Genomic DNA, 25,757 nt, shown 5'->3' with positions numbered 1-25,757 from the left:
TCTGCTCCCATTCATTTCCCTCATACGTTCTTGCCACCTGCTTGATTAGCCCCCGAATGAACTGAAATCCTTCCTGAACCTTTGGCCTGTAATGGAATCATGTGGCCCTGAGTTCCACTGCCTAACTGTGTTTTCACTATGTGCTGCTCAGTGGGGCAGAGGAAAATACATAGGGAGGCTCCCTTTTCCCTTTGTGTTCCAATAGCTGCTCTCTGTCCTTCTGTGGTTTAATAAAGGGATGGCCCTCCCCTGGGGCCAGGCACTGTAGCCCCCCCCCCCCCCCCCCCCGGCTTGAGCTAGGGTGCCCTGTTGTGCTGGGTGCTACACAAACCATAACTCAGATCAGGGCCCCTGTGGTACTAGGTGCTTCAAATACAAAGTGAGAGAGAGTCCCTACTGGGAAGGGCATACACACTGCTCACAGCAGTGTGGGTGTGTTACTCTAAAGCAATCCCAGGGACTCGGCAGGTGCCTGAGCTGCCATTGGGCCCTGATGCAAAGGACTTCCTGCCCAAGACAAACACAATGCAGAGCCCTGGAGCTGTTGAGCAAACAGTGCTCAGCGGCTGAGAGGAAGTGAAGTGTGGGAGGGAGGGAAACGCCCAGGGCTAGAGCAACGGGCTGGACTGATTTGACAGGAGGCATGCTGGCGAGGGAGACAGAGCCCAGGCTGGATCCCTATCAGTGCTAGATGAGCTAACAGCTCCGGGAGCTTCGGACAGAGCCCACACCGGGATCGGTAAGGGGCTGGCTGCGCGGTGGTGGCTGGGGGTGGAAGGTTCCGCTTTACAGTGTCGTGGCAGGTCCCACTCCATCTGTCCTGCCCCACCAATTTGCCACGTGCCCTTATGCACAATCCTTCACTGAAGTGGAAGAGGGGACCCCATTTTGGATGGAGGTTGAGGATGGGCTGCATGGAGGTGTGATCTAGTTAGATGCATGGCACTTCCTACCAAGCTATAGGAGAATTCCTCCTGGGCATCTGAAAGGATGTGGGGGGGCTGTCCCTGGGGCCAGGCTTCACTCTTTGTATGCCTGATTCTATATCCTACTTCCGGGGCTCCTGGCATTTACCGAGCTGCTGATTTGTATTAGCCCTTGTGGTCTTCAGCTGTGAGCTAGGGCTCAGGGGTAAACTGTGATTGTATATCAACCTGGGGGATGGAGAGTCAGGATCCCTGGGTTCTGTCCCCAGCTCTGGTTGGGGAGTGAGAACTATTGAGTTGGGAAGGATTGGTGGTGTGTCCCCTGACGCACTATGGTCAGCAATGGGCCCAGGAGTCCTGATTCACAGCCCTCCCTGCTCTAACCCACTTGACCTCATTTCCCTCCCAGTGTTGGGGATAGAACCCGTGAGTCCTGACCCTGGCTCTCTGGTCTGGTCAGCTGTTTGCAGGACAGACTTCCAGGGGCCCACCCAGCACCACCTCTCTCCTGCTGGGACTGGGATTCCCTGGCTCCCATCTTGCCTGTGATCCTGTGCCCTGCAGCCCCTGAACACAACACTGGGCCAGCCTAGCGCTGCTGTATGGGAGCAGTGGTCCAGCTATTTCTGCCTCCACCCTATGCTTTGGGGGAAGGCAAATCCTCTCCCTCCCTGCAATGGGCAGGGGCGGGAAGTGTCCTTTGCTGAACTGTGAAGTCGTTCTCACCCCTCCATCCCCTTGTACCACCCCAGCGCTACTGACCTACAGAGCGGGAAAGGGACAAGCTGCCCCCCCCCCACCCTTGTTACGCTGACAATTGAAGCTGGGGATAGAACCCAGGAGTCCTGACTGCCAGCCCCCTAGTCTAACCCCCTAGACCCTGCTCCCTTTCCAGAGGAGCGCACAGAACTCCGGTGTCCTGTCTCCCTCCTGACCCTTGCGCTGCACTCGTTCCAGGGCTCGCCATGGCTGGGCTGAAGACAGCGAGCGGGGATTACATCGATGCCTCCTGGGAGCTGAGAGTGGCTGTGGAGGAGCTGGGGCCCGAGGCTGAGCCCCTCACCCTGCGAGTCACCGGGGATGTACACATTGGGGGCATCATGCTGCAGATTGTGGATAAGATCAGTGAGTGTGGGGTCCCCCCTGCTGCTGTGGGTTACATGGAGGGGTGTCCTCTTCCATCCCCTCCCCACTTTACACACTTCTCCCCACAATGGGTGAGCCCCTGCGTGGATGGTGGGGTTCTGTCCCTTTAATTTCCCTGCTGCACTTCCCCCTCTAGTAGCCAGTAGATGCTGGATTCCCAGCATCACGCATCTTAGCATCAGAGGGGGTTCCCCAACCCTTTACCCTAGGGCACCTCAAATTCCCTCTCCTCCCCCCCCCCCAGCCCAGAGCTGGGGACGGAACCCAGGAGTCCTCTCCCAGCCCCCTGCTCTAACCTCTAGACCCCCACTTCCTGCTGTTCCTGCCAGTCTCTCACATGATGCAGGCTGAGTCATGGCCCTGATGCAGGGAAGCGACTCCCAATCGCCCAGTTCCACCCTCAGTTCCTGTCTCTCCCCTCCTACTCTGTGCAAGATTGGGGTCTGGCTGGAGCACTGCCTCCTACCCCCTTGATTACCCCAGAATTGCCCTCTGTGTCAGGGAAACAAGCACCTGCCATCTGTGGGCATGGGGGCTACCCAGGGGGTGGGCCAACCCTGGAACGCCTGTCTGGGCTCTAATCTGCCCAGTTGTCTGTTCTTTAGGTTTTAGTGATCCATTGGTCAGTCCCACACGTCCTCCTCCATCCATCTGTCTGTCCCCAAGTGCTTCCCTCTGTCCTGTACTCCCCTACAGTGTTTGCCCACATCTCCCTACTCCCCTCGGTACCAGCGAGGGAGGGGCCTGGGGCCTGGTGGGAGGGGGCACCCAGGGACCAATGCAACAGGAAGTGTCTCTTTATCTGCCCAGGACACGAGGTGGGCCTGTGCCATGTCTTCCTGTGGCCAGTCTATGTGGTATGGGGACCTTCCCCTGGCAGTGCCAGATAGCAGCTGTAGCTGCTGCTGGAGACTGTGAGGCCCATACCCTGGATGGAGGCTGATAAGGGGCCAGCTAGCCAGAGCCTATGGCTATAAATAGCCTTCAGGGCTCGGGAGTCTATTCCTGGCTCTGGTGGGGTGGGGGTGGGGTTAGTGGCTTAGAGAAAGGTGGGCTGGGAATTGGGACACCTGGGTTCTCTCCCAACTCCAGGAAGAGAATGGGGCCTAGTGGTTAGCATGGGGAAGCCAGGACCCTGCCCCAGTAGCCATGGCTCTGGTTTAGAAGTCTGTAGTTGTATTGCGTGTGGGTGGCTTGCGCAGTTCAGCTCCTGGGGTTGCAGCATCTTCCTTATACTGGGAGCTACCTCCTCTATCCCACCCTGAGGCAGCACTGGCTACATCTCAGCGCTGGGCGAGGGGTCCCTCCATAAACAGCCCCCATGCCCAATGCCAGAGGTGGCTGCATCTCAGTGCCAGACAAGGGGTCCCTGTGCAAACTACTGTGCTCTGCCCCCAGAGGTGAAGCAGAACTGGTCAGACCATGCACTCTGGTGGGAGCAGAAGAAACTCTGGCTGCTCAAGACCAACTGGACCCTGGATAAGTACGGGCTGCAGGCAGATGCCCGTCTCCGGTACACACCTCAGCACAAGCCTGTGCGGCTGCAGCTGCCCAACCGGCGGATGATCCGCGTCCACGCCAGCTTCTCTGAGCCAGTCTTCCGTGCTGTGGCTGGCATCTGCCGGGTGCTGAGTGAGTGCCCGGGTGGGGATGGGGCATAGACGGGCCAGGGTGGAGAAGGATGCTGGGGGTAGACATCGAGGGTGAGTATCAGGGAGGGGCAGGAGTTGTGGAGGAGGGAAAGGCAAAGGGTGCAGAGGGGTAGGGGGTTTGGAGGTGTGGGGCAGGGGACAGTGCTTAAAGTGGTCTGGAAAAAGTGCATGGGGAGTCATGACAAATTAGTGACATCACATCTACCTAGCACCTGGGGCTCTTCTCCCCTGGCTGCCCCTTCCCAGGTGGGGAGTAGGAGCATAGATGGGCCAGTGTCTGGGGTGAGGAGGTGACCCAGGGAGCGGTAAGGGGAGGAGCAGGGGTCGGGGAGGTGTGCAGGGGGGCACAAAGGGGTGAGGGGAGCAAAAGTAGGGAGAAAAGCCTGGGTGGGCTCAGGGAGGAGGGATGGGGCTTTTGGGGGAGAGGGGCAGGGGGCCCAGACAGATGGAATAAGGGGAAGATGGGGGAAGGCCCCCTTACTGGGGAGCTCCCTCACCCCGTGTCCCCTCCCCTCAGGTATCCGGCATGCCGAGGAGCTGTCACTGCTGCGGGCGCCTGAGGAGAAGGACAAGAAGAAGCGGAAGGGGCCGGTGCTGGGGACAGAGGATGATTTTGACCTCAGCGGGGTGGTGCTGCCAGCCAGTGAGTGCGGGCGAAGGGGGTGGGCAGGGGCATGTGAGTGTGCTTCCCTGCGAGTGCTGGGGTGAGCGTGCATGTGAGTGCATGTGAGAGCACCCCTGTGTGCTTGTGCCAGAAGGTACGTGCACTCGTGAGCACAAGCAGTGGTGTGAGAGCCTGCCCTACTGTGTGTGCACTTGGCGGCAGGCATCTGCCTGGGCGCCGCTAACCCCCCCTTGTGCACAGAGCAGAAGCCCTCCCTTTCCCTGCAGGCGCGGAGCAGCAGCCGTTCCGGGGGATGCCGGCCCATTTCTCGGACAGCCCCACCACCGAGGCCTGTTACCGGATGCTGTCAGTGAGCTGGACTGGCCTGAGCCCCGAGCACGTGCTGAAGATGCCTCGGCCCAGCAACCTCATGGAGAAGGCCCAGATCAACAGCCGGTGAGAGGAGAGAGGGGGGCTGCAGGCTGGGCTTGAGGGGCACCGGGAGAGCTGCGGCTGCTGGCTCTATGCCTGGGGGCAGCACCACAGCTGGGTCCTGTCATGGATTTCCAGGGCAATCTGTACCCCCAGCCTTTATACCGTCACCTCTAACGGCGCCCGGGCAGGCCGGGCCATGGAGTTAGGATGAGTCCCGCGACTCCAGCACATCTAGGCGGGGCCCTGGACTCCAGACTCCCATGTCTCTCTATATCTCCCCAGAGGTTCCTCTGCGTTGATTGCCCTGAAGTGACCCAGTGCAGCCTGTTCAGAGCAAGCCAGTGTTTACCAGTCCCCTGGGACCCAGCGTCGTAGCATCCTTAGCACAGCATGGAAAGCCAGGCTCAGCCTGGAGTCCATGCTGGCAGCCACCTGCCCCGTTCCCTAGGCTCCTGCCAGTCTCCCCTGTTTTCTGTCTGGGGTCTCACTCCTAGACCAGGGTGGAGTGTTACCCTTAGTACCCAAGAGTGAACCCTCCCTCCCCCATCGCTGCTGAGCCCTTGGGGGCACCCCACGGTGGGCAGACCTTCCGTCCTTACAGCAACAGGGCACGGGGAGAGCCAACCCTGACTTGCCTTTTGAGTGCTATATGGGCAGCCCAGTTCCTAGCCCAGGCCGGACTGGCAGAGCTTCCCGCAACCCCTGCCGGGGGATGCAGCTTCTACCCACATGGGAATGGTTCCACCAGCTGAGCTCTCCCCAGCTATGGTGGCCAAAGCCCTTCCATGCTGGGATCAGAGCATCTGCACGAGGGTTCACGCTCTGCGGCGACACCGCCCTCTCCCTCCCCAGCCCACAGCGCTCTGCCGGGCTAAGTGTGGGCCAGGCTGAAGCCGCCTCCTGTCCCCTGATCTCCAGCTGCCTGGTGCTGGTCACACATGTTCAGCCTCCCTTGGCTGGCCAGCGGGGGTCTCAGTGTCGCTTCAGGGCTCCCTGCCTAGGGACAGTTCTTGATGGTGCATTCCCACCCCCAGATAGAGACCTGCAGCCATCTCATCTACCCTGCCCTAGAGAGGAAGGTGTAACCCCTTCCCACCCAGGGGGTGGCAATCCCAAGTGGGTGGGGAAACTGAGTCACACCTGTTCTTACTAATATGACAATTCCCGTGTTCCCCTCCAGGTGGCTGAGCTCCTCGCGGTCACTGATGCAGCAGGACGTGCGGGAGAACGAGCAGCTCTGGCTGCGGTTCAAATATTACAGCTTCTTTGACCTGGAGCCCAAGGTGGGACCCCTGTGTGCCTCCCTCCCCTCCAACCCTTCTCCCCTGGGGTCTCCTGTCCATCCTTCACTCCCCAAATATAGCCAGCCTGTCCTGGCTACTCCAACCCCTACCACACCCCATCATCTCTCCCCAGACTTTCCCTTCCCCCCTCAAACCTACACTGACTTCTTGGATCTGGAGCCCAGGACCCCTCCTTCCCTCCACCCCAACCCAACTCTCCTCCAGACCCCTGTTCCACCCCCTCCCCGCTCCTCCCCCTTAATTTCCCCCATTGACCCCCTAACCCCCACCCACCTTTCCTGTCCCCCATGCTGCAGTACGACGCAGTGCGCATCACCCAGCTGTACGAGCAGGCACGCTGGGCCGTGCTGCTGGAGGAGACCGAAAGCACCGAGGAGGAGATGATGGTCTTCGCTGCGCTGCAGGTACTGGACCTCCGCCCCCCACCCCCAGCTAGGCCAGGATCCACCTCCCCCTGCTGGGCTGGAATCCACCCCCACCTACCAGGGATTCCGCCACAGCCATCCCCTTCCCTCCCTCACATGAAGCACTCGCAACTGGCCAGGATCCATCCCCTCCCCGGCCATGGAACACCCCCGCCTACCCCACAATCAGGCTGGGATCTACCTTCCCTAGTGCTCACCCAGTGGGGCCAGGAGTAACCATCCCTGGAGCCCTCCCACCCGCCTGGGCTGGGATCCATCTGCCCCCCCCTTTGTCCCCCAAGCACTCCCACCTAGTAGGGATCTAGCCCCTCCCCGCTACAGAGTACCCTTACCCAATATATTTCCACATCCCACCCCCAGCTGGGCTGGGGTCTGTCTTCCCCAGAGCTCACCCAGTGGGGCCAGGACTAACTACGTCTGGAGCTCTCCCACCCAGGTGAACAAGGATCCATCCTGCCAGGTCAAGCCAGTGGCCAATCCCATGTGGGGGCTATCTGGGTGGGTGGGGCGGTGAAGATCTCCCTCCCCTTTCTCCCCAACTAACCGGCCTCCCCCTGCCCTCCAGTATCACATCAACAAGCTCTCACTGAGTGCTGACCCCACGGAGCCAGCCGGGGAGCAAGGCCTGGATGACCTGGACTCAGCCCTGTCCAACCTCCAGGTCAAGCTGGAGGGGGGGACATCAACCTCGGACATGCTGGTAAGGGGCGGATGTGAGGGGCACCAGCAGTGCTGTGGGGGGATCCAGGGTTGGAATATCAGGAGGCGGCAGGATTGAGGGGCATCGGGGGGCCGGACTGGAGTAGCAGGGGGTGACTGTGTCTTGATCTCCTGACAGGAAAATCTCACCACCATCCCTGAGCTGAAGGATTATCTCCGGATATTCAGGTGAGCTTCAGACTCTCATCCTCACTTTGGGGGTGGGGGCTGAGAGTCAGGATTCCTGGGTTCTACCCCTACTCTGGGAGCAACGTGGGGTCTAGTGCTCACAGTGCCAATAACATGCCTGACCCATCCCCCAAGCTATCCTGTTGCACCCGTCCCATGTCACAGCTCAGGGCCCTAGGGGGACTGTGTGTATCTCCCACATCTGGGGGGTGTCCAACTGTGCCCCCTCCACCTTGGCATTGATGCCCCCCTCCACAGGCCCCGCAAGCTGACGCTGAAGGGCTACAAGCAGTACTGGGTAATGTTCAAAGAGACCTCCATCTCCTACTACAAGAGCCGTGAGGAGGCCCTGGGTGAGCCCGTACAGCAGCTCAGTCTCAAGGGTGAGTACGGTATCCCCTCTCCCTGGCATCTCTTCTCCCCACACCCTCCCAGATCAGACAGATGGGCTCATCCAGCCCGCTGTGTCCCAGCTCGCACAAAGTCTGCTGCTTCAGAGAACTGAACATAAGCCTTCCCTCAACACTGAGCTCCCCTCACCAGGCAATGCTGGGCGGGATTCCCATCATGTATATTCCAACTGCAGCATGAAGGTGTCTTGCTGTCCGCGCTCAGGGTGCAGGGGAATCCCTTTCACATCCTCTCTGTTCCAACCTCCTGGGCCCTTTGCACGCCAGTAGCAGGGAGTTAACTGAAAGTAAAAGGACAGGATTTTCTTTGCTGGCCCCTGCCATTCACAGCCAGTCAATGGTCTCTGGCATCAACTAACAGCCAGATCTAATCTCCCTGAAGCCTTGGCCTCCTTAAAACTCGTGTGGCAAGTAGTTCCATAGGTCAACACAGAGGCGAGAGATTGTCCCCCAGCCCCATGGGATTTTGAGGTATTTTTGCAGACACAATAAAGCATTTTAATTACCAATTATGCTGCATTCCACTCCCCCTGCCACCAATTTCAGGCTGTGAGGTGGTACCGGATGTCAACGTCTCAAGCCAAAAGTTCTGCATCAAACTGCTGGTGCCCTCTCCGGAGGGGATGAGTGAGGTGTACCTGCGCTGTGAGGACGTAAGTTGTGGGACAGCAGTGGGATCAGACTGTGGGGTGGGTTATACCCTAGGGACTCACACTGGGGGATGCATTTGGGTTGTACCATGTAGGAAGAGAGTTGTGGGGAGTGAAAGGGCAGTGGGATTACACCATAAAGGGTGGGCTGCAGTGGGGCTATACTGGGGGAAGGGGCTGTGAATTGGTGGGTGAATGGGATTATCTTCTAGAAAGGGGCTGCAGGGTCTGGCTACTAAGATGCATTGCAGCGGTGGTCCCAGCTGGGGGTCTTTAGTGCCTCCCCCTCCTTTAACTCCCTCCCTTCCCTTCCTCCTCCTCCTCCCCCCCTGCAGGAGCAGCAGTATGCCCGCTGGATGGCAGGGTGCCGGCTGGCAGCCAAAGGCCGGACCATGGCAGACAGCACTTATCAGTCTGAGGTGCAGAATATCCTGTCCTTCCTGCAGCTGCAGAGAGCCAGTCCTGACGCGCCCGTGGCCCCCGATGCCGAGGCCATAGGCACCCAGTGGCTGGTGTCCCCGCGCTACCAGAAGAAATTCAAGCCCAAACAAGTAGGTGGGGGTTGGGGCAGCAACCCCTACTGAGCTCCATGCCCCACTCCCTGAAGCACAGCACGCCTGGCCCCAGGATGGAGTCAACACTGACTGCAAGAGGAGATGCCCCCTGTAGCACAGCTCCCCCTAGTGCTGCACTTGGGTAATGGGGCCAGGACTGCAAGGGCAGAGCACCCCTACTGAGCCCCCCACCCTGCTCCTTGCAGCACAGTGCCCTGCACTGAGCCCCCCGCCCTGCCCTGCCCCCTACAGCACAGCACCCCCTGCTGCTGCACTTGGGTAATGGGGCCAGCAATGACTGTGATGGGAGCACACCCCCCAACCTCCCAGGAGGTCTCCCATCCAAGCATTGATCAGGCCTGGAACACACTGGAACACTGACCCATGTCTCCTGCCCACAGTTAACCCCGCGCATCCTGGAGGCCCATCAGAATGTGGCCCAGCTCTCACTCACCGAGGCCAAGATGAGGTTTATCCAGGCCTGGCAATCACTGCCTGATTTCGGCATCTCCTACTTTGTGGTCAGGTGAGGCACCCCTCCCCACAGAGCCAAGGGTAGAACCCAGGAGTCCTGACCCCCCCCACCCCGCTCTAACCACTGGACCCCCCTTCACACTTCTACAGAGTCAGGGATAGAACCCAGAAGTCCCGAAGCCCAGCCCTTCCACTCCAGCCCCAACCCATTCAACCTCACTCCTCTCCCCGCTCAGCTAGGGATAGAAACCAGGAATCCTGACCCCCAGCCCCTCCTGCTCCAATCCATTGACTGCCACCCCCAAACTGCAATACAACCCAGGAGTCCTGACCCCCAGCCCCTCCATGCTCCACAGGTTCAAGGGCAGTAGGAAGGATGAGATCCTGGGCATCGCCAATAATCGTCTGATCCGAATTGACCTGGGCGTGGGAGACATGGTGAAAACCTGGCGGTATAGCAACATGCGCCAGTGGAATGTCAACTGGGACATCCGTCAGGTCAGTGCAGGGAAGGGGTTGCTGGGGCCTATAAAGAGCAATGCCAAGCCATCATGGAGTCTGGCACAGGGAGAGGGGGTGTAGGGGAATGCCCTAGGAGACACGATTGTATTGGGTCTTCTCCTCTCCAGTGCCCATGCATGGTGGAGATGGGCTCCAGGACTCCTGGAGTCTCTTGCCTGGCTCTGGGAGGCAAGTGGGGTCTACAGAATCACAGAAATGTAGGGCTGGAAGGGACCTTGAGAGGTCACCAAGTCCTGCCCACTGCGCTGAGGCAGGACTAATAAACCGCCACCATTCCTACAAGTGTTTGTTGAACCTGTTCTTAAAAACCTCCAGTGATGAGGATTCCACAACCTCCCTTGGAAGCCTGTCACAGAGCTTATCTACCCTTAGTCAGAAAGTTTTTCCCTAATGTCTGACCTGAGTCTCCCTTGCTGAAGATTAAGGACGACTTCTTATCCTGCCTTCAGGGGCCATGGAGAACAATTAATCCCCATTCTCTTTATAACAGCCCTTAACATATTGGAAAACTGTTAGCAGGTCCCCTCAGTCTTTTCTCATAACTAAACAAGCCCAGTGTTTTTAACCTTCCCTCCTAGATCAGGGTTTCTAAACCTTTTATCATTTTTGTAGCTCTGCTCTGGACTCTCTCCAGTTTGTTCCCATCTTTCCTGAAATGTGGTGCCCAGAACTGGGCACAGTACTGCAGCCAAGGCCTCCCCCGTGCCAAGCAGAGAAGGACAGTTATTTCCCATATCTTACATGCAACACTCTTGCACCACCCCAGAATAATATTAACCATTTCTGCAGCTGCTGACACTCACGTTCAGTTTGTGAGCCACTGTAATCCTTGCATCCTTTTCAGCAACATTGCCACGTAATCAGTTCTTTCTCATTTTGTAATTGTGCATTTGATTTTTTTTTTCTGAAGAGTAGTACATTGCACTTGCCTTTATTGAATTTCATCTTGTTGATTTCAGACCAATTTCTCTAACTTGTCAAGGTGATTTTTAATTCTAAGCTTGTCCTCCAAAGTACTTGCAATCCCTCCCAGTTTGGTGTCATCTGCAAATTTTATAAGCATATTCTCCACTCTGTTATCCAAGTCATTAATGAACATATTGAATAGTACTGGAGCCAGGACTGACCCCTGGAGGGCCCCACTAGATACATCCTCCCAGTTCAACTGTGAATGATTGATAACTACTCTGAGGACAGTCTTTCAACCAGTTGTGTACCCACCTTATAGTAATTTTATTTAGACCACATTTCCCTAGTTTGCTTATGAGAGTGTCATGTGGGACTATGGCCCATCTACTAGGCCAGTAATCCTGTCCACAAAGGAAATCAAGTGAGTTTGGCATGATTTGTTCTTGACAAATCCATGCTGGCTATTTCTTCTAACCCTATTATCTTGTAACTGATTCTAAGAATATAAGAACTGCCCTACTAGGTCAAGCCCTAATCTATCTTGCCCAGTATCCTGGGCAACAGTGGCCCATATCAGAGCTTCAGCCAGAGTGTACAGAACATGGGAGGCATGGAGTGATCCACCTGGCTTGTGGCGATCAGAGGTTTAGGGTCACCCCAAGCATGAGGTTATGTCCCTGGTCATATTGGCAAATAGTCATTGATGGACCTATCCAGCACTAACTTACCAGTTCTTTTTGGAACCCAGTTATACTTTTGCCCATCACAAGATCCCATAGCAATGACTTCCACAGGTTAGTTGTGCATTGTGTGAAAAAGAACTTCCTCTTGTTTGTATTAAATCTGCTGCCTATTAATTTCATCCGGCAACCCCTGGTTTTTGTATTGTGGAAAAAGGTAAATAACGCTTTCCTATTCACTTTTTCCATACCATTCATGATTTTATAGACCTTTATCTCTCACACACCCTTAGTTGTCTCTTTTCTAAGCTGAGCAGCTCTAATCTTTAGTCTTTCTTTGTATGGAAGCCATTCCATACCCTTAATCATCACACCAGACTGGTGAGCCATGACTTCTCTTCACAAAAGCTATATTGACTCTTCCTCAATAAAGTGTATTTATCTCTGTGTCTGATAATTGTGTTCTTTTCTACAGTTTCTACCAATTTGCCTGGTACTGAAGTTAGGTTTACTGGCCTGTAATTGCCAGGATTGCCTCTGGAGCCTTTTTAAAAATTTGCTATTTCATTAGCTATCCTCTAGTCATCTGCTACAGAGGCTGATTTCAGCAATAGGTTAAATACTACAGTTCTGCAATTTCATATCTGACTTCCTTCAAACTTTTGGGTGAAGACCATCTGGTCCTGGTGACTTAATATTGTTTAGTTTTAGTAATATGTGCCAAAACCACCTCTATTGACACATCTATGTGGGACGATACTTCCGATTAGTCACCCAAAAAGAATAGCTCTGATATGGGTACCTCCCCTATATCTTCTGTTGCAAAGACCCATGCAAAGAATCCATTTAGCTTCTCTGTGATTGCCTTGTCTTCTTTGAGTGCTTCTTTAACACCTTGGTTGTCTAGTGGCCCCACTGATTGTCTGACATGCTTCCTGCTTCTGATGTACTTAAGAAAATTCTTATTGTTAGTTTTTGCATCTTTAGCAAGTTAGTTCTCAAATTCTTTTTTGGCCTGTCTTATGACACTTGTACATTTTACTTGCCAGAGTTTGTGCCCCTTCTTATTTTCCTCATTAGAATTTGACTTCCACATTTTAAAAGAAAGGAGAACTTGTGGCACCTTAGAGACTAACAAATTTATTTGAACATGAGCTTTCGTGAGCTACTAAATTGGTTAGTCTCTAAGGTGCCACAAGAACTCCTTTTCTTTTTGCGAATACAGACTAACACGGCTGTTCCTCTGAAATTTATTTGAGCATCCGATGAAGTGAGCTGTAGATCACAAAAGCTTATGCTCAAATAAATTTGTTAGTCCCTAAGGTGCCACAAGTACTCCTTTTCTTTTGCGAATACAGACTAACATGGCTGCTACTCTGAAACCTGACATTTTAAAGGGTGACTTTTCCCCTCCAATACGCTGTTGCTTAGCCATGTCTCTTTTGGTTTGGGGTATACATTTAGTCTGAGCCTCTATTATGGTATTTTTAAGTAGTCTCCATGCTGACTGCAGGCCGCACTGTACCCCCGTGACTGTTCTTTTTAATTTCCATCTAACAAACATCCTCATTCTTGTGTTGTTTCCCTTTTTAAAGTTAAATGTAACCATGGGAGGGGGGGTTGGGTTGGTATTTTCCCCCCTACAAGGATGCTAAATTTAATTACATTATGGTCACTTTTACCGAGCAGTTCAGCAATAGTTACTTCTGGGATCACATCCTGTGCTCCACTTCGGACCAAATCAAGAATTGTCTCTCCCCTTGTGGGTTACAAGACTAGCTGCACCAGGAAGCAGTCATTTACGTGTGTCATCTCTGCATCCCTATTCTGAGGTGACATTTACCCAGTCAGTATGATAGTTGAAATCACACATTATTACTGTGATTTCTGGTTTTGTAGCCTCTGTAACCTCCATTAGCATTTCACAATCACAGTCACTCTCGTGGTCAGCAGTATATCCTACTGCTATCCTCTTGTTATTCAAGCTTGGAATTTCTACTGATAGAGATTTTACAGTAGTTTGATTCATTTAAGGTTTTCACCTTTTTGATTTTTCTTTTTATAAACATGTAGTGTCACCTCACCCCCACCAGCGTGACCTACTGTCACTCCTATATATTGCATACCTTGGTATTACCATGTCCCATTGATTAGCCTCATTTCACAAAGTTTCAGTAATGTCTATTATACCAATATCCTAATTTAATGCCAGGCACTCTAGTTCACCCATCTTAGTATTTAGACTTCTAGCATTAGTATATAAGCCCTTGTACATTTTGTCAATATTTAGTCACTTGCCTTCATGTGTTATGTTTAAATGAGATTCGTATGTTTGACCATTGCTTCCTAGCTCCTATCTGTACTTTACCAACTTCTTTCCTATCCTCTATCTTAGGATATTGAGTCTGCCCTTGAATTAATTCATCCCTAAGGGATGTCTCTGCCGAGCTGTGCGTGCCTCCATACCTGTCAGCTTTCTCCCAGCTTTTGGTTTAAAAACTCCTCTACAACCTTCTTAATTTTACATGCCAGCTATCTGGTTCCATTTTGGTTAAGGTGGAGTCCATCCTCCCCCGGTACAGGCTACTTCTTCCCCAAAAGGTTCCCCAGTTTCTAACAACACTAAAAAGTGGGAGCCAGGACTCCTGTGTTCTCTTCCCCAACCAGCCCCTCACTACTGTCTTCTCTCCCAGGTGGCGATTGAGTTTGATGAGCACATCAATGTGGCGTTCAGCTGTGTGTCGGCCAGGTGCAATATCGTGCACGAGTACATCGGGGGGTACATCTTCCTGTCCACCCGCTCCACCGACAAGGGCCGGGGCCTCGATGAGGAGCTTTTCTACAAGCTGACAGGGGGCCACGAGGCCCTGTGAGCACTCAGCACTGTTCCTATCCCCTGCTGGGTACCAGGGGGCAGCAGGGACCAACATTGGCCCCGCCAACAGAGAGGGAGCAGCCCTCACCCACCCATCCCAACCACCTATCCCCAACATACCCACCCAACACAGTCCCCTACCCCCATTCCCTCCTACCCACAACACAGCCCACCAATCCCTACACACACATTCCCAAGCCACTCCCCCCATGCTCCACAACCCCAGTCTCCACTTTTCCATACACACTCAGCTAACCAACCCAGCCAGCCCAACACTTGCTACTTCTCAAATTATCTACACACCATGACAACACCACCCCGCAATGGCCTACACAACCCCAGCCCAAGCCACCCCTTAATCCACCCATCCCTTCTCGTACTCCCTGCCACCCCAGCACTCCTGCATGTGCTCTATGGGAGGGGGAGTACAGGTCCCCAGCCAGCACGCCTTACCCCAGCGGTGGGCGGGGGGAGCGCGCGGGGAAGCAAGGCAAGCAAATCCAGAAGAGAGATGGTTAAAGAGCCTGCAGCAGATGGAACAATAGGGATTTTATTTTACACTGCTCTCTCCTGCCTGATTCTCCTCCATGCCATGGCCCTGGACCCTGTGAGAGTCACTCGAGGGGTAGCAAACGCCCTGAAAGAGAGAAGGATTCAGAAATGGGTTGGCAGAATTTGGCTTTCCTGAACCTGCCTGCCCTTGCCACCTATGCCAGGGAATAACAGGACCCTCCACCCTCCATCGGCTCATGGGCACTTCTCGGGCACTCCCTGGGAATGGATCAAAACCAGAGCTACTTGGATTCTGCCACGAGCTGCCAGCCGGGCACGTCAACTGGGACTGCAAACACAGAGTAATAAACCAAGCTCTCACCATGTCGAGCAGGTCCGTGACTTTGTGGAAGGGTTCTACAGTGACTCCCCGGACTCCAGGGTTCTATCCCCAGCGTGGGAAGGGGAGTGGAAATTAGTGGGTTAGAGCAGAGGTAGTGGGAGTCAGGACCGCTAGGTCCTCCGCCCCACTTGCAATATGACCTTGGACAAGTCCCTTCCCCTCTTTCTAGTGGGTGGGGGTAATGGAGAGGTCAGAGACTGTCCCACCCCCAGTGCCAAGCCATCCCCCCTTTTTTCCCCCCAAGAAGGTAGGAGGCAGGATGGGAGAGACCCTTACTGTCAGGCTGGAGCTGCAGGACTCTCTGGAAGTACCGGGGAGGCAAGAGGCCTTCAGCATCACCCGGTGTGAGGATGACACCATTAGCTGAGCGATAGAACTGGATCCCATCTGCATGGGGAAGCAATGCACAGGCACAGGGCCATTGGAACCAGGACATCTGGGTTCTATCCTCCACTCAGGGTGGGGACTGGGATTGAGTGGTTAGAGGAGGGGGCTGGGAGCCAGGATTCCTGGGTTCTGCTGCTGAGAAGGTGCCTCAGTTGGAAGGGCTGAGGAACCTTCTTTGTTTCCACCGGAGACTGCCCTCCCCGTCCCCTTACTCACCTGCCAGTGCCTGGGGCCCATCAATCACTATAGCCACATCACAGTCCTGCCTCATCCCTGTGGATCAATAGTCAAAGAGGTGGTCAAAAGCAGGCTATGGGGAGCAACTCCCAGACCCACCCACATCCCCCCAGCTGACTGTGCTTTGTACACAGAGCCACCAGTGTCCCTCAGGACCACAGCCCTCCACCCCCAAAGAGAGCTCCCCATTACTGCCCCAGGGACAGGGGGGCAGGACTCCTAGATTCTCTCCCCAGTACAGCATGCACACTCACCGCTGAGGACATGTCCATCCCCGGGCAGCCCAGGTGCTAGGTGGATATGGTTGCGCCCCATGCGGGAAAGGCCCCCTCGGCAGATGGCCGGCCAGTGCCGCAGGTAAGTGCCATGGGCTATGGTCTGGGGTAGGGCTGTGGGCTCCAGCAGTGGGATCAGCTCTAGCTCTGACACCTGCTGGTGAGCGAATGGAGGGATATCACAATGGAGCTTTGGCCTAGAGTCCCTTTTTGTGCTTTCCTTAGCCCTCATCAGCCTCTCGGCATCCCTCCAGCCCCCATTCTCTTGCCCCTTCTTATGTCCCAGGTGCCCCTGCCCCCCATTCCCTGAAGCAAGGATCTTGTCCTGCCCCCTGACTCCTCCTAATCCTGGGAGAGTGATTATCCTGCTCTGACCCATCCCCCGCACTCTGGGCCCCAGGTTGTAGGATTTCCCCTGCCCGCACCACTCAATTGCCCCCCGCCACTTCCCCAGAAGAGGGATTCCTCTCTGCTGCCCATCACCCCTCCCCCAGCACCTGCAGTGAGTGCCCCTGGTTGGCGCGGATCTGCAAGCGCCCATCACTAGGGTGGGGGCGCAGGGCAAAGCGGCGCTTCTCGTTAGTCTCCACAACGTGTCGCACATCGGCCACAGAGACCCCCCCAAAGCGGGGCAGGCTCAGCAGGGCAGCCACGTCTAAGAACCCATCTGGGGAGGGGAGATAGATGAGATCAGCTAGGCCGAGACCTGCCCCCTCCCCACACCCTGATGGGCTAAACCGAGACCTGTTCCCCTTGCTTGCCCTGCCCCACCCCCAAACCCTGATGGGCTAGGCGGAGGCCTGGCATCCCTACCCCCCTTGTCCTCTCCCATCCTCCATGATAGGCTAGGCAGAGACCTGCCCCCTTCCCACATCCCAACGGGCTAGGCAGAGACCTGTCCCCCTCGCTCACCCTGCCCCATCCCCCCCTCGATGGGCTAGACCAAGACCTGACCCCCTGGCTTGCCCTGCCCACATTCCAACCCCCTCATTCAACCTGTCACATCCTCCCCATCCCCATAATCAGCGAGGGTTAGACCTGCCCCCTGCATGCCCTACCTCATCCTCCCTCCTTGCACAACACCCCGCCCCCCACCTACACCATTGTTCCTCCAACCAGCAAGGGTGAGATCTGCCCCTCCTCGCATGCCCTATCCCATTCCCGCACAACTGGCTAGGCCAAGATCTAAACCCCCTTTGCACCCCCAACTAGTGCAGCCGAGACTGACACCCCCTTGCAGCTCCTACTCATCCCTCCAACCTCCACCGGTAAGGCCTAGACCTAACCTGTCCTCACATACTCTAACCTGTCCTCACATGCTCTAACCCATCTCTCCCCTGACTGGCAAGGCCAAGACCTGATCTACCCCATCTCCCACCCCCCTAGACCAACTATGCCAAGATCTGTCTAACTCCATCATCTCCCTATGCAATCCATTGGGGGTGACTGAGGGACAAGACCAGTTTGGCCTCCACATGATGCCCTAACCCTTACCACACCCCTCAGGCTCCAGGGTACTAAGGGGCTGAAGAACCCAGGTGTCCTGGGGCAGTGCCCATCCATGGGCCCTCCAGCAGAGGGCAGGCCAGTTTATGTCAGCACACCCCTGCCCCCAGTAACCTGTGAGGGGGAACACCCTCTGGAGCAAGGGGCTGGGCTGTTTAGTGCAATGAGTCTGTGGATAGCAGGCCCAGCCCTAGTCCCCTTCTCTGTGCTCTCTCTCCCACCACCTCCCTAGGAGCAGGGAGCACATGCATCAATACCAAGTGCCCCCCATAATGACCCCCTGACCTTTCAGGCCCCAGGGGCAGGTAGGAGAGCCAGGGGCAGCCACAGGCCGGGGATCCCATGTCAGCATGGCGGGTTGTACCTAAGCAGAGGGTCCCCTGTCTCAGTCCTTTCTGCTGGGGTTCAGTAGCTCTCTCTTTATGGGAGAGGTGCTGTTCTGAAGCCTGCCTGCAAGGCCAGGGGGAGCAAATGCATGGGAGTATGGGTGCACTTACCAGCACCCATCTCCAGCCCCAGCTGGGCTGCTCCATGACGCAAAACATAGGACAAGGCTTTGGACAGACGGACATCTGGATTCTGAAAGAGATGGGGGACAGAGAATGGAGGAAGTGGTGAGGGCTCATCCCCGAGGGAACCCCCGCCCCCCCCCCACCACACCACTACCAGCCTCAGTAGAAAGGGCTGAATGAGCCACTGGGAGCTAGGACTCCTGGGTTCTATTTCTGACCTCTGGTAGAGGAGAGAGGTTTAATGGGTTAGAGTAGGGGGGCTGGGAGCCAGGACTCCTGGGTTCTAGTCCCAACTCACCCCTAGAGAGGGGTTCCTGTCAGCTCTTGCCACCCCCACCCAACCACGCCTGAACTGGAGGGGAGAACCCCTGCAAGAAGTCTGGCCATGGAGACAGGTGTCACCAGCTCAGCCATGGGAGGAGATTGACTGGGGTTTAGAGTCTGGGTCAGGGGAAATCATGACTAGCTCTAACCTGGTCCTGGTGCCTCTTTCGACTCCCAGACTTCCGGCTCCCTCTCCCAGGAGCCCTAGGGAGGGGCTGCTGAGATTCTGCTCCCCCTGGATCCATGCTAGTCGCTCCCACCCTGCTCCTGGGCTCTGTACAGCCTCAGCCTCCCTAGAATGCCTAAAGGCAGTTACCCTGTTCCCAGAGCCCCTGCCCACCAATCCCACTCTCCTGCCCCCTCTCCCCACCAGTCCCACTGTCCTGTCTCCCTCCCCCAGGACCCCCTCCCAACCAGTCCCACACTCCCCAGCTCTCTCGCTCCCCTCCTCCTCTGTCTCAGCGCTCCCTTGCCGGGGGCAATCACCCAGTCCCAGACCAGACCAGACCAGACCAGACTGCCAGTCTCCCAGTAACCACAGCTGCAAACTTGAACTCAACTGCTCCAGCCCCACCCACCAAGCATCATGGGCAAGGTCGTGGCCTGGAGGCCGAGCTTTTGGGCCGCAAAGGCTTCTGGGAGTTGTAGTCTTTCAGGTAGGACTGGTCAGCCGTGGGCACCCAACTAGCCTGGTATTCCAGCTCCTACATGCCCCAGGGGCACTTGTTGTGGGCGGAGGGAGACTCCCCCTACTGGGCAAAGGTGGAATAATCTGGGGGGGGCAGGGGTTCTTGGAAGCAGGGTTCATCCTCCACCGCTGCCTCTGACTGTCTGTCTAGGCCCAGGCCCACCTATCTGAGTCAGACAGGGCGCACGGAGTAATAGCTCTTATTAGACCTACTTCCCAAGCTTTCACAGGGCTCTTCTTCAGGTCACTCTCTCCACCTGCCTGCCTATCCCCATCTATCCATCCGCCCCCTTCCCTCTCTACTCTGGGCTGAGTCCAGACCCTGCAGCAGGCCCAGCACTGCTGCCTGGCCACACATGGTGGCGCCCCACACCCGCTCTGCAGGCAGCTCCAGCTCTGGCTGCCAGCTGCTGGGTCTCTTGTTTGCAAAGGGGGTTTGAAGGGCCACAGCCCTGCTACAGAAGGAATCGTCCCAGATGCCAGCCCCACCCTAAGCCAGGGCAATGGGAGATGGGGAAGGGCAGGAAAAGAGGGTGTTATGGGGGGTAAATGAGGAAAAAATGGGGTGAAATTAAGAACAGGTAAACTGAGGCTAAGGATGAGGTACCCCACACTGTGCAATCCACTCTCTGGGTAGGAGCTAGGAGTCAGGTCTCCTGGGTTCTATCCTCAGCACGGGGCAGGGAGTGGGGTCTAGGGGTTAAAGTTGGGGTTGGGGGCAGGGGCTGAGGGTAGCTGAGGCCATGACAGCAGCCCCTGGCCAGCAGGAGGTGACTCAGTGAGTCAGACTGGCTTGTGGCAGCACCTTGTGCTCCTAGAGTCACCTTTCACCTCCTTGAAGCACAGAGCCCTTTCCGCAGCACCACCCTCTGATACGGACAGCTGGGGGAGGCCCTGACTCCCGCACCCTTGGCCTAGTTCATTCCACCAGCCAAGGCAGTTGCAAAGAATATGATGATGATGATGATGATAAAGTTTACTATCAGCTCTGGGTAGGGAGGGAATCCTAGTGGTTACAGCAGCGGGGCTGGGCATCAGGACGTGTAGATTCTATTCCTGATTTTACCACCTCACTGTGTGACATCAGGCACATCCGTCACCTTATCCGTGCCTCAGTTTCCCCCAGGGTTGGGGCACGGCAGATTAATGCAATTTATGGGGAGAAGGCCAAGAGGACTCAGGACAGATGGGGTTGGTGGGAAGTATCCATCCATAGTCCATGGTCTCCCACAGGGGCGATCCTAGGCTGGGATGGCGTGAGAGAAGGCTGCATCTCAAAGCTTTAGGCGTTCCCTCCACTCAGCTCCGATTATCCAGCTTATTGGCAACTTGAATACAATTAATCATCTGGGATTCCAGGCCTCACCATCAAGCTAGCCATTCACCCCTCCTTGAGCCGATTAGGGGCTGAGCTGCCCTCGGGCCGGCCGAGACCAGGATTAATGTCTCCAGGGCCCCTATGGCTGACGCCTCCAGACATGAATGGGATGTCCATAGGTATGCAGGGCCAACCCCATCCACTGCCCAGCTTTGACTAGGGAAAGATCCTGCCCAGATCTAACCACTAGACCCCCACATCCCACTGAGCCCAGGATAGAACCCAGGAATTTTGTCCCCTCTCTACCTGAGGGGTGTGTGTGTGGTCCAGTGGTTAGAACATGGGGTTGGGAGTCAGGACTCCTGGTTTCTCTCCCTGGTTCTGGGAGGGGAGATGGGGCAGAAGCCTCTGTATTATCATCATGAGCGACTAGTACTGTATCCAGCCCTGGGGCAAGAGGGCCGGCTGAGGGGTTGCCGCATAGTAAGACTAGACAATGCAGGCCAGAGAGCTGGGGAACCCAGTGTCCCTCATCCTCCTTAGCATGGGGATGGTGCCCCAGGCCCATCAGAGTCTCCAGGGTGCACCAGCCCCCCTCTGGGGCATGGGGATTCCCCCTAGAGCTCATGTAGCCCTTGGGGAAGGGGCTAAAGCAGGGAAAGGCCAAGTGCCAGTGCCCCCTAAAGGGGAAAGACCCCCGAATCACACTCCACACTCCCCTGAGCTAGCCAGTCCCTCCCCCACTCTCTCTCTCGCTCTTCAGTTCTGGTGGCAGCTGGCTGAGATCATCCAGATAGGAGGGTATGGGGAGGTGCTGCTGCCTCCTTCCAGGCTGGGCCAGCCCAGTGCATTCTGGTAAATGGGATCATGCCAGAGGCTTAGCACCTGCCACTGCAGTCAAAGAATAAATTCTTTATTGGGAGATGGGTTCTCAACAGCAATGGGTAAAACAGCCAGAACTGGACCCAGATCAGGGCAGGGCAGGGCCCTGCCCCTGGAAAGGTGAGTCTGGTCCTGCAGTGATCCCCCTCCTGCTGGCTCCATGACATAGGGCTGGTGTGTGCAGAGAGCTTGCAGGGTCTGTCGATGCCCAATTTGGCACAGATAAGCCCCATGGTGACCTGGGAGGTCGGTACCCTTCCTGTCACTGCCCCCCACCCTGCACCAGGGTGTAGAGTCTGACAGCCCCCTTGGCAGATGGGCACAGCTCCCTCCACATCTCTCCGGTCTGCTCCAGAGTCAGGACGTCCTGCAGGGGAAGCACAGGGACACCACGGGGTCAGTACCAGGGAGCAGGGAGGCAGGGTACCTGCCGGCACCACCCAGAGCTCACGTGTGACCCTTATCGACCACAGGAGCTGGGAGAGCAGGGACTCCCCCATGACTCCGGAGTTCAGTTCCCAGATCTAAGAGGGGAGTGGGGTCCAGTGGATTGGAGAAGGGGGACCAGGAGTCAGGACTCCTGGGTTCTATTCCCATCTGCCAGGCTGTGCCCTCTCCTTACCTCTCTCTTGATAAAGATGATGCCAGTGGATTCCTGAGCTTCAGGCCCCCCGATCTCATATCTCTGCTTCACCTGCTCCGACGTCAGACTGCACCTGGGACATGGGGCAGCTCCATTAGCAGAACGGAGACAACCGGGCCTGAGGTCCAATGGCAGCTACCCCTGTTTATTCTCTGTCTCTATGGGCAGCAAAGTTGAAGCCTGACCTTGTGGTAATAGCACAGGACTGGGACTCACGACACCCGGGTTCTATTCCTAGCTCTGCCACTGACTCTCTCTGTGACCTTGGGCAAGTGGCATCCCTGCTATGTGCCTCAGTTTACCCATCTGTAAAATGTGGATAACTATCCTTCTTCTGTCTAGTTAGACTGCGACCTCCTTAGGGCAGGGACTGTCTCACTGTGTGTCTGTGCAGCACCTGGCACAATGTGAGGCCCCAGTCTTGGCACCATGCTAGTACGTTTATTTTGGCTGGGGGATAGGGAGGATATGGCAGAGGAAGCCAGGGCCCCAGCATGTGGGGGGAGGTTGCACTTCAACTTCTGATTGGATCCATCCCATCAATCACCAATTTCAGGGTTCCTCTAGCTTCTAGATCCAAACAGTCAGGAAATGGGTTTAAGCCAGCAGTTAAATCAACAGTGCCTGCGCCTGATCTGCCAAACCGGGCCTCTGCCTCCTGAGCTCTCCCTGTAGCCGAGGACCTCTCTGTGCACTGAGTTAGCCCCATTACCTGACATAGAACTCAGCGCTGGCCCGACCTGCGCTGGTCTGGTTCCGAGCAATGCCCAGCAGCACTGGCTGGCTTAGGGTGGGCAGTGACAGGTTGACCTATGGAGCAGGGAGGCAGGTTAGTGAAGGGCAGCAGAGCACAGAGACACCAACAGCCAATACTCCACATCTCTCACCTCATCTCGGATCTCCCGCAGGATGGAGGTGAAGATCTCCTTGACGACCATCTGTCTGGGGAGATCCTCCGAACGGATGGATTCTTCTGGGACGTCCCCCACCACAGCCTGCAGCAGAGGAAGGAGCCCAGGGTCAGGAAATGCAGCCACCTCTGGAGTGGAACACAGCAAGGGAGGTGGATGCCAGGAAAAAAAACATCCCTGCGCTTACAGGGAGTCCAGGAGATGTGCAGTGGGGGCAGGAAGTGGGATTTAAGGTTTCCCAGGGTGGGGGAGAACTGGCTGCATCGGGGGTGGGGAATGGGAGCTGGGGCCTTTCCATTCTAGGGGTGCTGGGTGGACCCACCTGTGGCTCAGGATGCCCCCCGGGGATGTCTACGAGGCCAGGTGCCTCGCCCACCCTCAGGCTGCGCCTTAGGAAGATGAAGCAGTCATCGGCAGTATGCACCATGGCACCCACTCCCAGTGGCTCTGCCAGGTAGGCCTGGCTGTCCCCAAAGTCCTGCTGCCCCTGCTGCTGAAGGTGCCTGGCCATGCCAGCCCGGTTGGTGCCCAGGAAGTCCTTGTAGCAGGTGAGGCCCAGGCGAAAGGTCAGGGAGCCCCCATCCAGCTGGGCTGAGTGTAGCCGGAATTTGGAGCCGTTGAAAAGCCAGGGGCTGTGGCTGCACCGGGCCTCCCAGACAGCGTCGATCCAGGCCTGGCCCCCAGGCAGCTGGCGTCGGTTGTAGGCTGGGGAGAGCTCAGCCTGCACCTCTGTCTCTGCCAGGCCCTTGGGAGACGGACACTGCAGCATGATAGAGATCTCAGGGTCCATGGTGCTTCCCTGTGCCCCCTGTCCCTGGACACCAGACTCAGGGCATCTGGGAGGGAGGAAAAGATGGGGATCACTCAGCTTCTCTGCCAGGCTACTACTCCATGACGCACACCCTGGAGAGCCAAACCCATGGATACCAAGGCCCCACACTGCCCTAAAGAGATGGTTCCATGAGCACTGTGTTCCTCCCCTGACCCTGGAGAGCCAGTTCCATGGGCACCACACACCCCTCCCCCACCTAAGCTAGAGAGCTGTCCCCATGTCCACTACATGCCCTCCATTGCCCCAGAGAGCTGGCCCCATAGGCACTGCACCCACCCAGAAAGCTGGTCCCAAGGACACCACATGCCCCTGATTGCCCCATGGATGCTGTACCTCCCCACACTGCCCCAGAGAACTGACCCCATGGGCACTGCATGCCCCCTTCCTGCCCAGGAGATCTAGGCCCATGGATGACACCCCCCTTCCTCTACTGCCAAAGAGACCTGGCCCCAGGGGCACTAAGCCTCCCCCACTCACCTGGAGATCTGGCTCCCACTGCCCCAGAGAGAGGGCCCCACGGGCCCCACATGCCATCCCACTGCCCCGGCAAACTGGCTGCATGGGCACCGCACACCTCCCCCATCCCACTGAGAAGCCCCTCGCCCACAGAATGCGTGTGCCCTAAGGCTGCTTGGTGCATTGAGCAGATTGGGGTGGGGATTGGCTTCAGCCACTTCCTAGAGGGGAAGTACCACAGGCTCATGCCATCCCCTCTGACCGGGGAAGGGGCCCGTAGGGATGGTGGGGTCATTACGGGTGAGACCCCAAAGCTGCCAGTTAAACTCCACACACATATAATTGGGGCTGTACTGATGAGAGCTGGGGGGTGGGGCTAGGATCCCGGACACTTGGATTCTATCCCCAGCTCTGGGAGGGGAATGGGGTCTAGCGGTTAGAGCTGGGAGCCGTGGACCCCGTCTCTATTCTCCTGGCTGCCCATAAACCGGACAGCCCCGCCTCCCCGGCGGCAAGGAGCACGGGGGCGGGGCTGCTGCCGGCTGACCCCAGCCCTGCAGGGCAGCCTGCCCCTGGCACCTTGTGGGGCCATTCACCCCACGGCACAGCCCGGCCCCAGCGCGGGAGCCCCGGGCGCTCCGCTCCGCGGCCCCGCACCGGGCTCCGCGGCGGGCTCGCTACCTCCAACTCCAGTTCCAGCTCCACGGCCCGGCCCCAGCTGCCCCCTTCCCGGAAGTCAGCTGCTGCCTGCGGCCGCGCTGATTGGTTCAGGGTGGCTGTAGCTCCCTGCCGGCTGTGCCGACCTATGGCTCTGGTGTCTGTTTGGGTGGCTCTACCTCCCAGCTGCCTCTGCCGCCCCGTGGCTCCAGTATCCAGCTGGGTGGCTCTAGCTTCCTGCCGGCTGCGCTGCACCATGGCTCCAGTATTCATCCAGCTGGGTGGCTCTAGCTTCTTGCCGGCTGCGCTGCACCATGGCTCCAGTATCCAGCTGGGGGTCTCATAGAATATCAGGGTTGGAAGGGACCTCTCTAGCTCCTTGCTGGCTGTGCTGCCCCGAGAGTCTGGTATCTGGCTGGGTGGCTCTAGCTCCCTGCCGCCTGGGCCACCCCATGCCTCCAGTATCCAGCTGGGTGGCTCTAGCTTGCTGCCAGCTGTGTTGCCTGGTGGCTCTGCTACCCAGCTGGGTGGCTGTAGCTCCCCACCAGAGATGCCACCCCATGGCTCAAGACCCAGCTGGGTGGCTCAAGCTCCCTGCCCATTCCACCCTATGTCTCCAGCATGTGACTAGATGGCTCAAGCTCCCAGACAGCTCCTCCCACACCACTTTATGAGGAGCATTTCAGTCACCAGGGGGTTCCAATGGACAGGAGTGACGTGGGCATGGAGCCAAAATACACAGTGTGTGACCCTTCCCCTTATAGGCAGGGTTGTACCCAC

The 25,757-nt window shown here is 56.6% G+C and overlaps 3 protein-coding genes across 5 annotated transcripts; 1 reads left to right on the top strand and 2 right to left on the bottom strand.

Moving 5' to 3' along the window:
• The first annotated feature begins 561 nt into the window (after nucleotides 1–561).
• Nucleotides 562–15,330, top strand: FERMT3 (FERM domain containing kindlin 3). Its single transcript, XM_048859410.2, has 15 exons — nucleotides 562–739; nucleotides 1,884–2,051; nucleotides 3,471–3,704; nucleotides 4,242–4,367; nucleotides 4,616–4,784; nucleotides 5,944–6,046; nucleotides 6,364–6,471; nucleotides 7,058–7,192; nucleotides 7,331–7,380; nucleotides 7,639–7,763; nucleotides 8,337–8,443; nucleotides 8,776–8,991; nucleotides 9,396–9,520; nucleotides 9,825–9,966; nucleotides 14,273–15,330. The coding sequence occupies exons 2-15, from the start codon at nucleotides 1,892–1,894 to the stop codon at nucleotides 14,450–14,452; spliced, it is 1,980 nt and encodes a 659-aa protein (XP_048715367.2). The 5' UTR covers nucleotides 562–739; nucleotides 1,884–1,891; the 3' UTR covers nucleotides 14,453–15,330.
• On the bottom strand, nucleotides 14,989–18,961 carry TRPT1 (tRNA phosphotransferase 1). 2 transcript variants are annotated; one of them, XM_048859447.2, is made up of 7 exons: nucleotides 18,740–18,961; nucleotides 18,252–18,333; nucleotides 16,746–16,915; nucleotides 16,228–16,405; nucleotides 15,953–16,009; nucleotides 15,626–15,736; nucleotides 14,989–15,091 (listed from the first exon to the last, which is right to left on the bottom strand). In XM_048859447.2, the coding sequence occupies exons 1-7, from the start codon at nucleotides 18,833–18,835 to the stop codon at nucleotides 15,069–15,071; spliced, it is 717 nt and encodes a 238-aa protein (XP_048715404.1). In that variant the 5' UTR covers nucleotides 18,836–18,961; the 3' UTR covers nucleotides 14,989–15,068. The 2 variants fall into 2 exon arrangements, with proteins under 2 accessions (XP_048715404.1, XP_074986500.1); XM_075130399.1 differs by having other exon boundaries at nucleotides 16,228–16,402.
• A 2,527-nt stretch (nucleotides 18,962–21,488) lies between these two features.
• On the bottom strand, nucleotides 21,489–25,424 carry NUDT22 (nudix hydrolase 22). Of its 2 annotated transcripts, none has more exons than XM_075130398.1 (6): nucleotides 25,157–25,424; nucleotides 23,355–23,868; nucleotides 23,009–23,116; nucleotides 22,834–22,931; nucleotides 22,101–22,194; nucleotides 21,489–21,845 (listed from the first exon to the last, which is right to left on the bottom strand). In XM_075130398.1, the coding sequence occupies exons 2-6, from the start codon at nucleotides 23,820–23,822 to the stop codon at nucleotides 21,741–21,743; spliced, it is 873 nt and encodes a 290-aa protein (XP_074986499.1). In that variant the 5' UTR covers nucleotides 23,823–23,868; nucleotides 25,157–25,424; the 3' UTR covers nucleotides 21,489–21,740. The 2 variants fall into 2 exon arrangements, with proteins under 2 accessions (XP_074986499.1, XP_048715399.1); XM_048859442.2 differs by lacking the exon at nucleotides 25,157–25,424 and adding an exon at nucleotides 25,002–25,097.
• Nucleotides 25,425–25,757: the final 333 nt, after the last annotated feature.

This window comes from Caretta caretta, chromosome 7 (assembly GCF_965140235.1).
Source record: "Caretta caretta isolate rCarCar2 chromosome 7, rCarCar1.hap1, whole genome shotgun sequence".
In the NCBI taxonomy this organism is placed as follows: domain Eukaryota; kingdom Metazoa; phylum Chordata; order Testudines; family Cheloniidae; genus Caretta; species Caretta caretta.
Note: the sequence above shows the minus strand (reverse complement) of the source record. Positions and strands in the feature narration are given on the sequence as shown.